Genomic DNA, 20,100 nt, shown 5'->3' on the forward strand with positions numbered 1-20,100 from the left:
CTAACAGTGCAAGAGCAATTTTATTGGCTGTGTAGTATATTTACATTTCGAATAGATCGACGTGTACGGTGCATATATCCGTAGAAGCAGTTCGACATTCTGCAGCACGTCGCTGCGTACGGTGAAGATCGACAGAGCGGGGACTCAAACTCGGTGTGTGTGATTCAGAAGAAATCATTAGATAAACAGATCCTCTTGTGTCAGCGTCGTGTAAGTCAGTAAATCTCTGTGTGAGTGTGTGTGTGTGTGTTAAAGGAGTTTAATATGGACTGCGTGCCCTGCCGGGATGGAGGATGTGCAACAGCAGCTCTCCCCGTGACCCACCCAGGAAGCTGTTTCTTTCAGCTACATCATCTTGTTCGCTTTCCTCCATGCAGTCTGAATCCAGCTTACAGCTCTCTGTGTACACACACGCACACACACACACACACACACACACACACACACAGCAAGAAGGTCAGTACACAAAATAGAACAGGGGATGGAGTGCACGGAGAGAGCGAGAGCGAGACTAAATGAAAATATTATGAGATTTTTTTTTTAATTCTGAAATAATTAAATATATATATCAAAAATACATGGTTTAATTCGGGTACCAAAAAAAGTCACCTGAGTTGCAGCAAACCCCAGGCGCAGCGCAGCGACCCTCTTGAGGTCCACATGGTTTTCCTCCAGACTCACACGGTGACAGCAGATATTCTTCCTGCAAACAGCGAGCCGTCGCCGGAGATCCGATCATGCAGCCCAGTCCTTTTCCACAGCAGATATCGGGGCCGTAACACCGTCCCTTATCTCCAGGACCGCACGCCATACACTGGAACCCGAGATCAGACCGGATAACACGGTACAACACACTTCATCTCATCATCTGTGGCTTTATTAGAACTTACAAATCTTTTTAACCGACAAGGCTGAAGTTTCATTAAGAGACAAACTTTTATCTTTAATCTGTTTCATGAAACAACTCTAGAAAAAAAAAGCAAAGCCTCTTAACAGTGCTGGATTAAAGAGTATTTCAATTATACAGCTATGTATTGTAATATTGTTAAAGCTTTTGCATTATTTGGTTTATTAAAAAATGAATACAAAAAATCTACCAACTAAATATGTAGGATTTTATACAGACACGTCGTATCTATAACAGACAGATATCACAATACCAGATAACAAATGATCCATCGGTACATCGCTTGAGACTGACTTACCAGCCTGGGGACAGCATCTGGGAATGAGCGCTTCCCACCTCTGGGGCAGTTCTGGATGTAGCACGCAGAGGAAAGCGAGAGAACCGCGAATGCACAGAGCAGAGAGATTACCCATGTTGCCATTGTCCCGTCTCGGACTCGGACTTTTCCTGCTTCTTGCTTCTTGCTTCTCCGTCTTGTCTGTGTTCACAGAACCTTCCGTATTTATACCAAACGCCAATCACTGTTGCCATTGGATACGCCCCCTCCCACGTTGTCACCTTGTCCTCCTGAAGTGGTCCCTCGGTGCCAACAATGGATGAATCGACTCGTTCAAAAGACGGACACTTTCAAAGAAAAACCGAGAGAACACGATCATGTCATTCCAAACTGTTCATCCAACTATTACTCTTTTTTTCTCCTAAAACAAATCACTTGTTAAAATGAACACGATATTAATTAACCAGACGATTCTACTCTAGTTAGCTGAGTAGGGATGTTGAACTATCACAGGTTTAATAAGTAGGTATAGACATGTGTTGACAAACTGTTCTACAAGTTCTGACATGCAGATCTCTTGCCTGACGTACGGGAGAAATAATTCTAGGCATAATTCATGGCTGTATACGATGTTTGGTCATGTCCAGGTCAGAACTGTTGGAGAAGAGAAAAGATGCTGAAATGATCATTAAAATATACATTAAAGGGTCTCTGGAAATAAATTAAAGCTAGTTTAACTAATACTTTAGTGCCTCACTAACTGAACATGTTTCTACATGCCATAATGTCGCAACAAATATAAGCTCGATCTCTTCATTCGGTTCGGAATCAGACCGCTGTTAAAGTGCCCGAGACGCTGCTGCACCATCACGTCATCATCAAAATGAAGAAGAAAGCACACACGAGAGACGACGACGAGACTTGTGTTCGTTAATAAAGCAACAAACATTAAAGGGTTTAAAATGAATGTCACATAGATTGATAGAATGATACAAATTCCCTAAGCTCCATAAACTACCAACATATATTTCGTATTAATTTCAGAAATATAAGTACCGATATTAACGTCAATGTTAATCGGTGACATAAAAGGAATTAATAGCAAATGTAGTATCAAATGTATTTCAGGACAACGATAACGATCGTCTACAGTACAGCTGCTCAGTTCTCAGGTCTTTTTCGAATATCAGTCGGAGTGTGCGAAATTAGTCGTGTCAGAAATTAATCAATTATGCGCACAAACAGGCGCATGTATTATTCTAATTGATCTCGGTTGTCAGGCGTCGCATCTAACCCCTCATATCTATGCGAGGCGGCGACAAACTGCAGGAATCAATGTAATATCCTAATATGATATTGGTCATTTTCTACAATTGCTCAAAATAACTTAATGAGGAACGCATTGAAACAATCAGTTCCTCCTTCGAGCCTTAATTACGGTTTTATAGACGTGGCACATACAGTAGATTGAAGCGAGAGCTGCAAATTCATATTAAGATGCTGATCAACACAATCAGCATCAGGCCACAACAACAAATGAGCAAACGGCTAGATATAAAGAAAGGGCCCAAGAGTCAGACTTCTACGTGAGAGATAGATGGAGTTCTACGGTGCCTTGTGTTAATGGATTTGTGTCAAATATAAATACCTCATATCGGTGAGATCAGGCTGTTCTGCGTGGCCACCAAAGACCACAATCTGGGCCTAAAGGTTGTGTCTTTGAGCCGTCTTCATTCGTTGCACTTATCATGTTATTTTTTTATTTTTTTTGCTCACAGGTCTCTGATCTCTTTACATAAATTACTTATTTTTCAGAAATCTGTATTGATGTACATTGAAACATAATAAAAACATTTTCTAGAGGAACTGTGCACTTCAAGTGGAAGATCTGCGTTCCTTTTGTATAATTTTATTTTATAATGTCGCTTTTGTACGCTTTGTGAAGGATAGGGATTATTCAGGAGCTGACGGTTGAGTCTATAATGTAAGAGTAGAATATAAATATAATAATAATAATAATAATAATAATACAAATCCATACACGTGGAAAAAGACGGTGTGTGCCAAGTTAACAAAAGGAAAGAACATCGGTACTTGATCATCAAGGGCACCTGTGACTCAGACACTGCTGCTGGGTCTCAGCTGAAAGAAACCTCACATACACACACACACACACACACACACACACACACACATAGACACATTAATCGAAGGAGGACTGCACAAATAGCTAAGATTAATGAGTCCTGAAGATGTGTCAACCTAATTAAGGTAAATGTATAATATAACTATATTGTATTATATATATAATATAACTTTCATTCATTCATTCATATTCTACCGCTTATCCAAACTACTCGGGTCACGGGGAGCCTGTGCCTATCTCAGGTGTCATCGGGCATCGAGGCAGGATACACCCTGGACGGAGTGCCAACCCAACACAGAGACGGCTAAACGATAAATCGAGTCACTGAGTCACCGAATCACCGATTCACTGATTCGATTTCACATTATCGCGTTCCTAGTAAGCGAAATCAGCAATTCATTAACTTTAATCCCTATTTAGGATGAGTTTCGTGTTACTATTTGACTATTAGCAGAGATCGTTAGATTGCTAATCTAATCTAATCTAATCTAATCTTAGTGTAGTTATTGTGAGACTAGTTCAAAGCCCAGAACATAACAAATAATCATAACATTCACTCACTCATTTTCTACCGCTTATCTGAACTTCTCGGGTCACGGGGAGCCTGTGCCTATCTCAGGCGTCATCGGGCATCGAGGCAGGATACACCCTGGACGGAGTGCCAACCCATCACAGGGCACACACACACACTCTCATTCACTCACACACTCACACACTATGGACAATTTTCCAGAGATGCCTTTCAACCTACCATGCATGTCTTTGGACCGGGGGAGGAAACCGGAGTACCCGGAGGAAACCCCCGAGGCACGGGAAGAACATGCAAACTCCACACACACAAGGCGGAGGTGGGAACCGAACCCCCAACCCTGGAGGTGTGAGGCGAACGTGCTAACCACTAAGCCACCGTGCCCCCATTATAATATAACATTATTATTATTATTATTATTATTATTATTATTATTATTATTACGACTAACCATGCTTTAATATTTTTTAGGAGTTCACTTTACATTTCACTTTACTTTTAGTTAAGTTTGGGATTTATTCTTATATGTGTATATATATATATATATATATATATATATATATATATATATATATATATATATATTTTTTTTTTTCATGTTTTATGTGCACCATCGTCTCTGTATCCATGCTTTTTCCTCTCACATGCCTCTGAGCAGCACAATTCACAGTATTAATATACATTAAGTAAGATCACTGCTGTGCTTACCGAGGATTTTCATTCAGGATAAAATGTAAAAGGTCAACATGCTCCTTATAAATTCTCTCTCTCTCACATACACACACACACACACACACACACACACACACACACACACACACACACACACACACATACACACACAGTGCTCTTCAGATGATTATTTCAGCTTCCACAGGTCTAACATCTCATTTCCTCCAAGGACAAGTTGCTTTCTTCACATTTTTCTTTCTTCCTTTTTGCTTTTCACTCTTCGTTGTTTTCATTTCCAATGGCATCCTATTCATGTTTTTTTTCACATCCCTCACACACTTCACACCCAAACCATCTAGTATTTTTGGCATCTTGTGCAGTCTTAAAGGCCATAAATCATATTTCATTCACTATTTATAGTGGTGTGTTCTCTCTCAGGCTGTAGTTAACATGTAGATGACATCCTATAATCTGTATAATCCAAGTAAATCACAGCAGATCATTCTAACAGCTGCTTTTTCGAGCTTTTTACAAAAGAGAATACAAGTACCATAAAACTTTAAATTAAACGACAGGACCGAATTCAAACAAAGCAAAATACATAAGCAATTCATCAGTTATATTATTGGCCTAAATATTACATTATGCTAATATGAACTTTTAAAATCTCCACCTGAAAAATCATAACACAAAAATTAAATTGTAAACAAAGGAATTTAAATGCAATAAAGTTCAACTATGGTTGTATATAAATAGTCTGTTTTATTATGTTTTTATTTTATTTATTTTTATGTTTATTTTACATATTTATTTTGCTATGTGCCCAATTCTGAGCTGTTAGCAATAAGCTCCTCTTTCACTAGGTTTGTAACTAACAACTGTCTTAGATGACAGACTGACCTGATGGAAATCTGCGCTATTCTGATGCCACCTAGCGGTCAATTGTGAAAATGACACCTCTATGTAAAGCATGGTTTGGCATTAAATACTGCCTTATAATAAAGGTATACAATGGAAAGCTTGATCATTTTAGTGTAGTGTTTGTACTTGTTGTTTTTATATTAAGTTTACATTTATTTAGAGCAAAGGATTTTATTGTGCTTAATATCTGCATTTTTGTTACTATGATAAATATTTTTTACAGGACAATATACTCACAGCTTTAGCACAAAAGTTTACACAAATTATGTTTAAACACCAGCCAGCTAGTAAACGTTAACTACTTCAATTTAATGCCATAATTAATAGCTTATGTACATGTACAGTATAATTAGTGTACATAAGCTATTAATTATGGCATTATATTGAAATGTGTTAAATAATTATTAAGTGAAAGTGACGTGACATACGGCTAAGTACGGTGACCCATACTCAGAATTCGTTCTCTGCATTTGACCCATCCAAAGTGCACACACACAGCAGTGAACAGTGGGCAGCCATTTATGCTGCGGCGCCCGGGGAGCAGTTGGGGGGTTCGGTGCCTTGCTCAAGGGCACCTCTGTCGTGGTATTGCCGGCCCGAGACTCAAACCCACAACCTTAGGGTTAGGAGTCAGACTCTCTAACCAGTAGAAATCATGTCATTTTAAACCCCTTTTTCAAAAAAACAAACAAACAAACAAAAAACACATAAAAATTCAGTGATTAAAATCCTAACCTTTAATTTAAATATTTACCTGAGATTAGTTCAGTTCTTTGGTCTAAAACAGTATAATCTTCCAACATTTTTAATTCCCTTTAGAGCAGGAAGAGCTTTTCCTTCTGAGGAGTTCTTTCTTTTCCATTTAATAAACACAGCTTTTTTATTTTTTAATTCTGATTAATTGTATGAAGAAATTGAATATAGATAGATAGATAGATAGATAGATAGATAGATAGATAGATAGATAGATAGATAGATAGATAGATAGATTATAAAATAATGTGATTCAGCTGGATATAGTATAATCAGTGTATTTTATTAACAATAAATGAGATATACAAACATATTTACATCAGACACAGGTTTCACCTTTGTGTAAGCAAGTGTGTGTGTGTGTGTGTGTGTGTGTGTGTGTGTGTGTGTGTGTGTGTGTGTGTGTGTGTGTGTGTGTGTAAGTGTGTGCACAGCTTATACATAATCAATTATATTCACATTATCTATATTTTTAATGACCATAACTCTTCTTCTGAATGACTATCACTGTATAAGTCACACTGAAGTGAAGAATATCAGCATTAAACTAAAATCAATAGAAACAATCACCACAATCAAGCTTAGATTTTAAGGCATCAGTATATTTTTATATATACACAATGCTGATTTAATCCACAGTAGAGGTGATGGACCATCAATGATCCTTCTGTCTCTGTATCTGAAAAACTCTCAGTGGATGAATTGATGGTTATTAAAGGTGCAGTTTGTAAGTAGTGGTTTTTTTTTTTTACTAGACTTTAAGAAGCAAATCATCGTAAAGATATTTTAGAAAACCTTTTTGCCAACAATACAATCCAGTGGTCTTTGTTTAAAGCTTCTGCGTACACTTTTTCCTGCCAGAAAAGAGCTCTGTCTCTAGTCATAGTGTCATAGTGGGGCAAGTCCTATCCTAATGGTTAGAGAGTCTGACTCGTAATCCTAAGGTTGTGAGTTCGAGTCTCGGGCCGGCCACGACTGTGGTGCCCTTGTGGTGCCCTTGAGCAAGGCACTGAACCCCCCAACTGCTCCCCGGGTGCCGCAGCATAAAAATGGTTGCCCACTGCTCCGGGTGTGTATGTTCACTGCTGTGTGTGTGCACTTTGGATGGGTTAAACGCAGAGAGCGAATTCTGAGTATGGGCTATGGGTCACCATACTTAGCTGTATGTCACTTCACTACTTTTCACAACACAGGAGGTATCCGTAGATTCAACACAGTGATTTAAATATCATCTGATGAAAGTGAAAGCATGTCCAATGCACATTGCTAGTTGCTAAAATTACAAACTGCTCCTTTAATAAGTGAATCTTTGATCAAATTGATCATATTTTTATATTTTAAGGTGTTAATGTCACCAGAAAAGGACAATCACTGATGCTACCTGTCCAGAAAGTGGAGAAGATCCTCCTATAACCTGTATAAATGTTTTTATATTGTCCAAAAACATGACTTTAAGAATTGTAGATCAGAAAAGGACAGAGTGATTAGGGAACAAGTCTCAACCCTTCAAAGATTAAAGTCTTCTGGTTTATGTAATCAAAATATAGCGATCCAGATTATAACCAAGATTGTACTGTGCATGTATTGAATCTGATCTTTGTAATGCACAACATTTAAGAAGGAAGTGCAAAAGTGCAACATGGTTCGACCCGATGTTCGATCGACATTTCCAGTGTCCAGTCACGTGTCTCTGCACTCCTCAGAGCACCATGGTGGCTATGTGGTGAACCAGCGGCACCGCCTGCGCCATGGAGGCCATTTGTGATGGAGAGGCAGGAGACGGCTGCCTGGTTTCTGTACTGGTGGCTGCTGGCCGGTGTCTGGCGCTCTTCTGGTGTGCTCGGAGTCCTGCCAGCTGTGAGTAGGCACTCTGACACACATGGCACTTGTAAGGTCGCTCACCTGTGTGAAGGCGCACGTGGTTGCGCAGCGTGGACGACTGGCTGAAGCGCCGGTTGCAGAAGCGACATGCGAAGGGTTTGTCCAGTGTGTGGATGCGCATGTGAGAGCGCAGGTTGCTGCGGGAGTTGAAGCCACGGTGACAGATCACGCAGCGCATGCGACTGGACGCAGACGAGGACATGGAGGACGGAGAGGCTGAAGAATTGCTGTCGCTTGAGTGGGAATCCTCTGGGAAGACAGAAGGCAGGGTGAGATTTAGAGCTCCAGCTAACTTATATTTTGATGACTCTGGAGGACTTGGTGAAATCCTCCACAAAGCCGTAATAATAATTTTGGAGTTTAAGGAGCAGGTTAAATTGTGTTTTGGAGCAGAAAACTTTGGACGTGAACACAGATACTTTTTTTTCTTAATTTTGAACAAAGTATTGACCAGAAATAAATTTCATAAAGCATTAATGGGGAAAACACTTTTAAAGGTGCAAAAAAAAAAAAAATTATGTACAAAGAAATACACACATTTGGACAAAATAGGGAGCCATTTATTTTAGGGTACACACAGATATTACTTAATGCAATGCTGTGAAAACAATATACAGCTTTTGTAATTTCTTTAAAGCCCCCTTCTTACCACAATAGACTGAATACTCATGTTCTACCTCAAAGATCTTTAAAATAGCAGTTACATGGATTTTTCTTTGTAGCATCTGAAATATGGTTGTTTTGGGCATCAGTCCAGAGAAACTTTTAAATAAAGCACAAAACAATATTTGCATTGATTTGATAAGAGTATACATCCAAAATCAGAGCTCATAACTTTGTTCTGAGCTTTCATCAGAGCATAGTGTAATTTATATGTTATACCAGAGACCACCACTAGAGGGTGCATTTGTCTTCCAAGATCACATCCTCTTTCTCATGTAATCTATCGTGTAATGTAATGCAATACATGTAATCTATGATATATATGGTATATATGAATGTATGCATATATGAATGTATGCAAACATGTATGATGCATATAATTAATTCACACACTTACCATTCCTATTTCTTTTCTGATGCTCATCCTCAATGCCAGGAACACCAGGAATGCCCAGAAAGGTGTTGTGTGAATTCCCATACCAAACAAGCAACTCCTGGTCAGGAGGAATAGTCTAAAAAAAGTACAAATTTCAAATAGTTCAATATCAAACTATAACACTGTTAATTGCATAGATTTGAAAGCATTTGTCTTGAATTAGAAAAATAGGTATCTGTGTATAAAGAGACATCTTTCCTTCATAAAAAGTGACAGAGTTGAGACAGTTTACAGTGAGCAGCGAAGCTGAGATTTAAACTCACATCCTGTCAGTCATTGGCCCAGTGTTTTAACCACTGAATCAATGCTGCTCTAGGTAACCCAAGACAGGTGTCCCATGAGCTAAACTGATAAAGATGAGTCTCTGACCTCTGCAGCCTTGTAGAAGATGTTGCTGCCGATCTGCATCACCTCCAGGTTCTGCTCTTGCTCGTTTCTTGCACACTTAATGTAGGTCATCCAGCTGCGTTGGTCCTCCTGACTTGCATCTATGAAGCAGCGCACTGTCCCATCCTCATTAAACACCTACAAGTATGTGCAGAGGACAAACATGATGATGAATGGCATGTAGAGGTATGAATACTAAAGGCATTAAAAAGTGAGGTTCTAGACAAAGCTGAAGTTCTAGACTAATGACTGATCCTCTGAATCTAAATTTCAGATTCACAGAGGATCGGTTCATTTGTTCAGTGTACATGACTGATATATATACAGAAGTATCTCACCTCCCACATGAGGTTGTTGTTCTTGTGCAGGTCTACGTGCTGAGGATAGAGGACACGGCCAGTGAAAGGACCCATCTCAGTCCCGGCTTTGATCCACGTCTTGGAGAAAATACCCAATCCTTCCCCAGGGATGGAACTCTGAGCAATGATCACTTCACTGGGCAGCACCAAGCTGGACAACTTCTGAACCTCTTAAGGTGAAAAGAGCAAAACGTCAACATGGATAATGAGATTTAGTCATTGTACAAAAAATATGTATGCAAAAGGATCCAGGAGTATAAATTAACATATATTGTGTTTAGTGTTGGTTAAAAAAAAGTAAATTGAAAATACACTGCAAGAAATGAGAGTGAAGCTCCATGCTCCAATAATAATAATAATAATAATAATAATAATAATAATAATAATAATAATAATAATATACAGGAAATTGTTTATTCAAATTAATTATTTATTTATTTCAATGTCTTATAAAACACTAGAAATGATTTATCATTTTACCTTTTTTTTTTTTTTTTACATTTTATGTTCATTTTATAATTTTCCATTCGACATTCGTACATTTAGTTAGAAAAGTATAACTACATCACGTGCAAAATAAATGATAAAGCTGTTTTAGTTTAGTGAACGTTTATAAAAACGTGTAAACCGATAAAGCAATTACATTCGAAGCTACAGACACTTCAACCTCGTGTGAAACCGTTTTGAAATTTTTTTTTTTGGTTGTTTGTTTGATTGTTTGTTTAACTATTTTCGGTAGTTTTTTAACATACGGGTATTTTCCCGTGATTAATTTAATTAACGGATAATGCATTGGTGTGTCAGATGGAAAAATCTCTGCACTTTAGGATTCGTTCAGGAGCTTTAATTCATTTCATGTCACACTCGAAGAATTTTTATTCGTGACGGTGATATAAAAAAGAGGTTAAACGCTCCTCTATTTACTCCGAGGCCCAGAGATTTGTCATGGCGCACAGCGATATTCATTAGTTTTTCCTCTGCTGAAGCGGGGGTTCGGCTAATTCCAAATTCATTATCCTTTTAAGGAACTTTGTAGCCATAAATTTGCTGTGAATGAACGAGAGCTTGTTTTAAAAGAGCCGCGAATTTCACAAACAAACCCCTGGAAAAAAAGGCGATTAGACGGCTGACATGGTGTGAATGGCGATAGAAATGGCCTTCATGGTGCATTAGAGGAGGAACAGCGATCTTTTCAGGACACAGAAAGAAAGCAAAGAGAAAGAGGGAGAGAGAGAAAAAGGAGCGATTAGCTGCCAACGCAGGAAAAGATTCCGGAGATTGATGAATGATTTAAAAAAAAAAATCTGAAAAGAAAGGGAACTTCTTTTTCTCTCTCAGGTTTTTTTTTTTTTGGAGGAAAGTTTCTCAGGTCAAAGCACAAAGTTAACCAAATGCATTTACTGCCTTTCTGCTTTGTGCGTAAAACGAATAAAAACGTGACTGAGGAGCTTGGGAAAGAAAGTTAAGCTGGACATTTCTGCTTGGAGAATAAATTACAGAGCAAATTACTGTGCAGTATGAACTCTTACAGCCTTGATCTCTTCAGCTGATCATTCGGATCCAGCTGCGCTTAAAGAAACACTGCAGATGTTAATTAAGAGTTAATTGGATGCATTTTAATTGAGTCGATTTAAATAAAGTTTCCTGATGTGTAGATCCATTTCACTGTTTTTTAGTGAAGGCGGCGACGAGTTTTAATTCAGTTTTCAGTAAAACCTTCACTCATTTCATTAATATTATTTCACCTGGTTTTCTATTAAGTTTAGTAACGTGTTCAAATGACACGTGAGCTTCATTTGTTCATAGTGACGCAACACACGTCTACATTTCTCTATTAAAAAAAGATCACAGTTGACTGTTTTCAGTCCACAAATTATATAAAATTATTAGGTTTAATAAATAAAGGGTTTATATTTTAAAAAAGAAAAAGATTTTAAACCTAAATACCAAAACGTGTAGCTTAAATAACGAAGTAGCAATAATAATAATAATAATAATAATAATAATAATAATAATAATAAAAGCATTTATTAATCAGATTAATGACATATTTATTCAATATCCACATAAAAACAAGACGCAAAAAAAAACTATAAATTGATCATAAGCATTAAAAACACATTCTGTTCATTAAACTACGTGCTTGTCAGATTAGATAAGAATAAATGTTTGTTTGTTTGTTTATTTATTTATTTATTTATATTGTAAGAATTAATTTGCATAAAATTGCTTTGATCCTTGAAGTCCTGCTAGTCATTAGAAGGCAAAGTGTTGTTGTTTTTTTGTGGGTTTTTTTAGGTATCTGGGTAGATTTTTAAATATAGGTTCAGTATAATTGTAAAACCTGTAACAACTGTCCTGGCCATGTAAGTGTAAAGGTGTAAAATAGTTTTGTATTCGCATTTCCAAATGTTTAAGTCCTACAACATAGGCGATAAGTTTTTATCACCAATAACACGTCGGATGCTCGTGTCATCATTAGGAACAGGAATGTGAAGTGAGCTGAAATACCTCCGGAGAAGGACTGCGCCAGGACCTCAGCGGTAAACGCGGTTTTGCTGATGGGATGCTGCGGCTTGTCTTCAGAGACCTGATGAAGATGATGATGGTGAGGATGATGGTGGTGGTGGTGATGGTTATGAGGTTGTTCTCCCAGAACGTTTCTCCATCTCCCGTACAGAAAGCTGTGCAGGACATCCGAGGTGATGATCTCACACAAAGACAGATTTGGAGACTTGAACCCGGACTTCATCCTCAGCGCGTCGCCGGGGAAAACCGAGCCCATGGCAGAAAGAAGAGAAAGGAGCTGGGAAAATCTCTCTCTCTCTCTCTCTCTCTCTCTCTCTCTCTCTCTCTCTCTCTCTCTCTCTCTCTCTCTCTCTCTCTCTCTCTCTCTCTCTCTCTCTCTCTCTCTCTCTCATACACACACACCCATACACACGAGAGAGAGGATATTCCTTCTCAGCTCCAGAGTGTTGCTTGCAGGCTCTTATATGTGCGCGTCCTCTTTCTAATGAGCTCTTAATGTCCCTCCCTCCCTCATGGGTTTGTTCTCTTTAAGGGGGAAACTCTTCGTGTAGGTAGGCAGGGAACAACCCCCTGTTGAATCGCGCGCGGTCGTGCGTCCTAGCGAGCGTGCGCGCTTGTGTGAGTGTGCATGTGTGCGCGCATCTTTGCGTAAGAAAAGAAACAGATACAAAATGAAAAATTAAAGGTTGAGAAACAGGAACTTTATTTATTGTCTATAATCTGAGATTATAATAATCAAGTGCTGAGACAAATCTCAATATATTGGTTCTATTAGACACATTAGAATAATCAGTTATGTTTGTAAATTGTGCACTTATAGAAAGAAATCTGGGGAAGTTTACAGCAGAATATCTCAGGGGGGGTTGTACATTTAAACCAAACAACATTAAGATATCAGGTTCTTTTTAACACAAAAACATATTATTAAAATCAATGTTTTATACCGTTAACTTGTAAAACATTTACCTAGGAAGCAGCACATGTAGTGTTCAGTGTAAAGCTTTAAATGTAGATTTTATTTAGACTTTTTTTGTATGTACCTTATGCAGAGATTCGGAATTCGTCATTGGTATGAACTGTAACGACAAAGATTTTTTAAATGTATCTGTTAATTGTATTATTATTATTATTATTATTATTATTATTATTATTATTATTATTATTATTATTAAAACGCCCATATTCTTTAGTCCTTTCTCTCTTTTTCATTTTCTTTAATTTTTTTCACTGAATAGGCTATATTTAGTATTAAAACAAAATCAGCTGCATTTTATTTGCCGGAACCTAAATATCTCTTTTAATTTTCTTAATCATCTAAAACAGTAAGAAATTATACATCTCATCAGTCCAGTCCTGAGAGTCTCTCCTACATATTTTCTCATGATTTTCGCATCTCGTGTCTTGTTTGCGTTTTAGAGCCGTGAGCTTTTATTACATTGTTCCTTCTTTTCCAAAGCTCCTTTATTTCTTTATCTCCATCCTCCTATAAAAGGCGATTAATATTCATAGTGGTTCATATGAAGCCTTCAGCTTTTTTTGTCGAGCTTCTCTCTGTTTTTCCTGGATGGAAAGAGTGTTTTAAAGGAGAACTTTTTTCGGTGAACATCTTTATCCCGTCCCTTTCTCCATTCACAGCGTGAAAAGTGGCGCAAATCAATCTGGCACGGTGTGGGTTTTTTTTTTAGATTTTTTTTTAAATCAAGTAGATTTGACGCACTTGCCCTGGCATGTGAATAACTAAAGCCGGGATATGGACGCATTGCTCTCAAAGTGTTTTGTCCGAAATCACAACTTGGTCACTATGTAGTGCACGTTTAAGGAGTTAGTGCACGTTTAACCATACCAGAAAATATCCGGTGTCTTTACACCAATTTAACGACGAGCAGTAACAGGTAGTGAATAGAGATATTATGCATGTGTCCCTGTACAGGAGGCACATAGATTAATGATTGTATGTCCAACTTTAATGGACTATTTGAAGACTGAACATCGAACATAAGAAACTGTACTTTGATACTTGGAAACGTTTATTGTCATTTTAACCAACAATAGCTGATGAAGCAATGAAACACGGTATGGTACATTAACGCAGTTCCTGATAAAAAGACCGTACAAGACAGGAGACAGTGCAAGACAGGAGACGGTACAAGACAGGAGATGGTATAAGACAGGAGATGGTGCAAGACAGGAGACAGTACAAGACATGAGACTGTAAAAAACAGGAGACACTACAGGACAGGAGATGGTACAAGACAGGAGACAGTACAGGACAGGAGACAGTACAAGACAAGAGACAGTACAGGACAGGAGACAGTACAGGATAGGAGACAGTACAAGTATAGGAAAAGGTGAATTAATGGTGTGTCCATGTGGCAGAGTATGACTGTAGTGTTGCAGAATAATACATGTACAAACATTTTTACACAATATCAAACCCCTTTCATTTTATGACTGTACAAATAATATGACAGTCCTGGTAAACTATACTGTAAACGTTTAGCACAAATGGTTGAGGGACATCAAAAGAACATTCATTTTTAGGTTCTTTACAGTCATACGTGACAGGTTCCATATTGTGTGCTTAGGCTGCTATATTCTTTTTATTTAGCTTGTTATAAATACATTTTTTTATACACATGTTCCAAGAAGAAGAAGAACAAATAAACACTATTGTGTTAAACTCACAGTAAATTATTTTAGTAGTAGCAGCAACGTTTTTTTAAATTAGCATAACCATTACTTATAACACATTATTTACACTTTTTTTTTTAAAATGTGCTTGTAATTTGCCTCTATGGATCTTATTATTCACCTCGTATGTGTAACTTTACACTTAGACACTGAAGCTCATGTTTTCCACTCTTAGTGTGTGTTAGTCATCTCCCAGCCTTCAACAGTGTCACTTTCTGACCACTACTGGCTGGGGATTTTGGGTTGGTGGACTGTTTGTGGTGTTTAAAACCCTGGCAACACTGCTATAACTAATACGCTCATACCAGCCACACACACACACACACACACACACACACACACAAACACACAAACACACCATGTCAGTGTCACTTCTGAGCTCAGAATAATCCACTAGACAAATAACGTGCTCAGCGACGGAGTGATAGAACGATGTACAGAGCAACATTTGGACCTCTCGCTCCGTGACAGAACTCATAAAATGGCACAAATCATTTTCATCCTGAAATTGAATGTGTGTTATATAAAGGCATCATTATCGTTGTAAATACAGGAGTAAAGATGAACCTTTGGGAATTTTTTTTATGCCCATTAAAAAGGGATTAAGGTGGAAAGAAAGACACACACACAGAGAGAGAGAGAGAGAGAGAGAGAGAGAGAGAGAGAGAGAGAGAGAGAGAGAGAGAGATGCTAAACACACTAGAATATTATTACACTTCAAACACTGCTTGGTATTGGCTTTGATTTAATTTAGACACAAGCTGATGTTTCTATTATATTGTTTAGGTGAAATTAATTCAATTAAAAAAACATTCAGGCTGGAAATGTGCCTGCTGGGAATTAAGGAAAATAAGCACATTTCAAGAAAAAAGATATTGCAATCAGATTATTATTATTATTATTATTATTATTATTACAGTTAATACTAATATTTGAGGTTATATATTTAAACCTTCTAGTTCATTTAAGTGTATTTTCAGCCTACAAAACACTAGGTTGTATTTTCTGGATCTGGCAGAAAGCCCATAGCTTTTTCCCCCCTCCTCTCCCCAAATGAGATTAAAGCAACTAAGACATGTTTCATTTCTCCATGGACTTATTTCAGAGAGGATGAAAAAAAACAAGAGGATGGAGAATGGAGGTATGAATGAGGGACCAGCTGCAGGCTGTCAGCAGGAGGGAGGATCTTCTCTGGCATCGAAGGCTCCTGCTGCGTCCAAATATCATCCTGAATGGAAAATGCCCAGAGAAGGTATTTGAATATCTTGAATATCGCAAATCCTCCACACAGTCTATATGCTGGGACACATTCAGCCAGTGTGGCAGCATGAAATCAATATAGTGATTTAAGGAAAGCAATTCTGAAAAAAACAAAAGGCGAAAAGACTCATCACATCACATAGTTGCATCCAATTAGGAATGAATGTCCCCCCCCCCCTTTTACTAAAGCTACTGTTTACAATGCATGCGACCTGTTGCTCTTAAAGAAACAGTTTGGACTAAATTCAAACAAAGTCGATCAATCAAGTCACGTCTGGAATCTGTCTAGTGTCTATAGCAAGTTGTGCATAGTGAGAATTTTACGGAAATAGTACAATAAAATAGCAAAACTGTTCGAGAGTCATTTTCATTGGATATTACATCCAGTATGTTAGTACCTGAAGTGTGTGTGTGTGGGGGGGGGGGGGACTGGGGATCCTTTGGGACTTAAAAGATGACGTCTGGTCAGATTTAAAAAGAAAGGCCATGTTGATTGACCCCATGTTCTCACAATCATGATCACATGATCAATTTCTTTTTTAAGTTTTCCCATTTTATACGTTAGGTTTTACTATCTTAACTCGATAATGCTAACTATGCTAACTCTTTTAAGACATCTAGCATTTTAAAGGAATGTGTTTTTTCCCCCTCACCACTCCCCCCATGTTTTCAGATCGAGCTATGGTTAGCTATGTGCGTTTACGGTTTTGTTGTTTTGCTTGTTCCAAATCATAATAATCTTTATCACAAAAAAAAAAAAAACAAGCTCTGAGTACTGGTGTGTTATGATTACGGCATAAAGTTTGTGCAAGACTCGTAACGTTTGTCGTGTTAGCCTCGTAGCATCAGGACCAAACAAAAGAAGCGTTCAACATTTAGTCATGGGATCAGACTGCAGTTCTGGATAAAAGAGTCAGCGAGAGAAAAACAGGTTCTTCATGTGCCATATGATCTCAATCACAGAGAATACAAGACATAGCCCATGTTTCTCATCAGCATTTTGAAGAAACGTTTCCTGCCTTCGTTCCAACACAACAGGCTACAGAAAGTGCAGAAGTGTACCAGCATTTACACACACACAGAGTTAGAATCCTGGAGGCAAGGTTTGTCTGTGTTCCATTAATCATCTGACCAACAAATCCAACATACATCTCAAAGAAAGAATCTCCATCAGCGTCCTGAGACTTCATTAAACTTCTCTTATGCAAACCCCCTCGATTTTACTCTCAGATAACTCTCAACACGAACACAACGATTCCTTCAGGCCTGAACGTTACAATAAAACAGCCACCTTTTAGCTTTTCACGTCGCACCAGACATTAAATATATTTCATATACTTAATGACTTAATACATAAATCTGTAAGGTTTTACATCATAATCTTACTGAATTATAGGTCCAGATTATAAGAAAGTGAAATTTAAGTATTATGTAGAAAGTGTTTAAATTGATCTGAAAAGGTTCACAGAAAAAGTTAAGTTTAAGGTATTAATATTGGAGATACTTTTTAAGGCTCCAATTCAATCATACCATGTTCGAGTAGAAGATTAGTTTGTTCGCTCTCCTTACAAATTGGTCTGAAAATAAATAAATAAAAATAGATTGATAAAAAAAAATAAAAAATAGCATGTAGTGTTTAGTAACGATCCTAACCGCCTTGTCATGTATTTTAGTGTGTTTTATGTATTTTTTTTTAATAACCATCCAGTATTTTAAAAAAATATCTAAACAAAATGTGTTCTAGTTGAGACGCATCTCTACCTCAAACATAGCTTAAAGATTTGTAGTGTTTAATATGTAATAAAGTTGTTCAAGATGCCACTTAGATCACGGTGATGTAAAAAAAAAATATATATATAGGTGGTGAAGATGTCATAGGTGTCAAAGGATGTTAATTATTTTTACCTGTATGTCAGACTTGTAACGGAAGCCGAAGAACAGTTGAACATTTTTTGGACAATGAACACGTATATATGAAACTTTTTGCAGGACGCATTTGTCTTTTGTCTGTTATAGAATCTTAATCTGTCGAGTTCAGTTTCAGCGATGGCCTGCTTTCAGAATTTCAGTTTCCACACATATCACTGTCTCACTTATTGCCAGTGTTTCCACATTTCTGCTTTCACTGCTCTCATCTGCATAGTTTTAGAGATCAGCAGCGAGTGCAGAGTGTCTGGAGTCCCTGAGGAGCAGCGTGAGAAACGCCGCCTTGGGCAGTACACCATAAGACCAGGCCTCTTATTTCCCAGCCTGAGGACTCAAATTCGCTGCTATTCGACTCTCTTCTTCTCGTCTTTTATAATCAGCGTGAACTTTTAACTGTTTTTTTTCCCCCTCCTCACACAGACATCATGCTTGATGCCATCGATATTTCATGAGGATTCATATTTCAGAAATGAACAGATGTGTGCATCTGAGGTCCAAAACGCACGACCAGAGAAGAACAGACGGGTGTAAGTCCTGCTCTCCGCTCGCTTAAAGGTCATGAAGTGAGCACTGGGATAAATATGAATATGCTGGAAAAAGAGGTTAAATGCTAAAATCACATTTTGATATCAGTTCATCTTTCAAACTCACGTCTAAGGCTGGATGTATTTCTTTAAACATCGAAAGAAAACAAAATAAAAACAAAATTGTCTGAACACTTACCGAATGACAATACAGTGCTGCCATGAAGCTCCTCACCTCAAAGACTAATTACAATCTTCTGCCAAATGAAGACAGTGTCTAATAAATCAGGAACTATGGAGACTACAAATAAATACCAACAAGCAACATCTCTACCGTCTCCTCCAGTTAATTCAATTTAAACCAGAGAAATTAGCCACACACAATTCTGATTGGTCAGAGCGTCAAAGGAACAGTCTTCAAGATCAGAAACGCAAATCGGCCGTTTTTTTCCCCCCCGTTTCTTCAGTAAACACTCGATTTCTTGACAGAAAAGTTTAGACAAGTTTGTGGCTTCTTTAAAACAAACATGACAATCTGCAGCTTTATTTTTTTGTCTCACGTTCCCGGAGAAAGCAACGAGATGCCAGCGAGCTAACGACAGGTTATATAGCTGCTGTAGCAAAAGTGAGAACAGGAACCAACACGTGTACGTTCTATAACTAATTTAAAAGGGTCAGTTAATCCATAAGAAAATGTAAATCAATGACAAATTGACGTAGTATAAGAAGGAAAAAAAAATTCCAAGACGTGCTATTATAGGAAAATAAAATCACCTTGTTACTCCACATCGGGTCACATCACACTTCCTATAACAGAACACTCGAGTGCTTTATTCCTTACATATTAACCCCCCCCCCCCCCCCCCCAAGCAGACTTTTATAACAGCAGCATCTCCGTCACTGGGCTTGTGATGCAACAGATTTTATTCCTTGATTTCATTAATTAAAAAAAAAAAAAAAAAAAAAACATCAATTAATGCCAAACTGTGACAAACTACGAGAGAAACAAATAATAATAATAAAACAGCACAAAGCTACAACGGTACATAAATAAAGCTACATCTTACCACATGTAACATGTGCGCCATTTATTTCAGCTGTTAAAGGTTATAATAAAGTAGCATAGAAAATAGAGTTCTTCTATAAACACCCAAAGTGATACAAATCGGTAAATTACATACACAGTCATCTTTAAGAAGAGATCGATACTGTCCAGTTTTTGGGATATTTTGGCCCTTC

At 37.8% G+C, this 20,100-nt stretch overlaps 2 protein-coding genes across 2 annotated transcripts; both read right to left on the reverse strand.

The window, feature by feature from the left end:
* Positions 1-7: 7 nt before the first annotated feature.
* LOC113636586 (vasotocin-neurophysin VT 2-like) lies at positions 8-1,364 on the reverse strand. The gene is made up of 3 exons (XM_027136772.2): positions 1,206-1,364; positions 610-814; positions 8-399 (listed from the first exon to the last, which is right to left on the reverse strand). The coding sequence occupies exons 1-3, from the start codon at positions 1,326-1,328 to the stop codon at positions 260-262; spliced, it is 468 nt and encodes a 155-aa protein (XP_026992573.1). The 5' UTR covers positions 1,329-1,364; the 3' UTR covers positions 8-259.
* Positions 1,365-7,263: 5,899 nt separating this feature from the next.
* LOC113636592 (PR domain zinc finger protein 12) lies at positions 7,264-12,800 on the reverse strand. Its single transcript, XM_027136785.2, has 5 exons — positions 12,443-12,800; positions 9,911-10,101; positions 9,555-9,710; positions 9,147-9,261; positions 7,264-8,335 (listed from the first exon to the last, which is right to left on the reverse strand). Exons 1-5 carry the CDS (start codon positions 12,714-12,716, stop codon positions 7,905-7,907), a joined length of 1,167 nt encoding a protein of 388 aa, XP_026992586.2. The 5' UTR covers positions 12,717-12,800; the 3' UTR covers positions 7,264-7,904.
* Positions 12,801-20,100: the final 7,300 nt, after the last annotated feature.

The sequence above is a fragment of the Tachysurus fulvidraco genome, chromosome 26 (assembly GCF_022655615.1).
Source record: "Tachysurus fulvidraco isolate hzauxx_2018 chromosome 26, HZAU_PFXX_2.0, whole genome shotgun sequence".
Lineage (NCBI taxonomy): Eukaryota > Metazoa > Chordata > Actinopteri > Siluriformes > Bagridae > Tachysurus > Tachysurus fulvidraco.

Coding starts and splice junctions, on each gene's coding strand:
- LOC113636586 (XM_027136772.2), bottom strand. CDS start 1,328: ATGGCAACATGGGTAATCTCTCTGCTCTGTGCATTCGCGGTTCTCTCG. Junction 815..1,205: donor CAGATGCTGTCCCCAGGCTG/GTAAGTCAGTCT, acceptor CTCGGGTTCCAG/TGTATGGCGTGCGGTCCTGG. Junction 400..609: donor TGGGGTTTGCTGCAACTCAG/GTGACTTTTTTT, acceptor GTGTGTACACAG/AGAGCTGTAAGCTGGATTCA.
- LOC113636592 (XM_027136785.2), bottom strand. CDS start 12,716: ATGGGCTCGGTTTTCCCCGGCGACGCGCTGAGGATGAAGTCCGGGTTC. Junction 9,262..9,554: donor TCTTCTACAAGGCTGCAGAG/GTCAGAGACTCA, acceptor TACTTTTTTTAG/ACTATTCCTCCTGACCAGGA. Junction 8,336..9,146: donor TCAGAAAAGAAATAGGAATG/GTAAGTGTGTGA, acceptor CTGTCTTCCCAG/AGGATTCCCACTCAAGCGAC.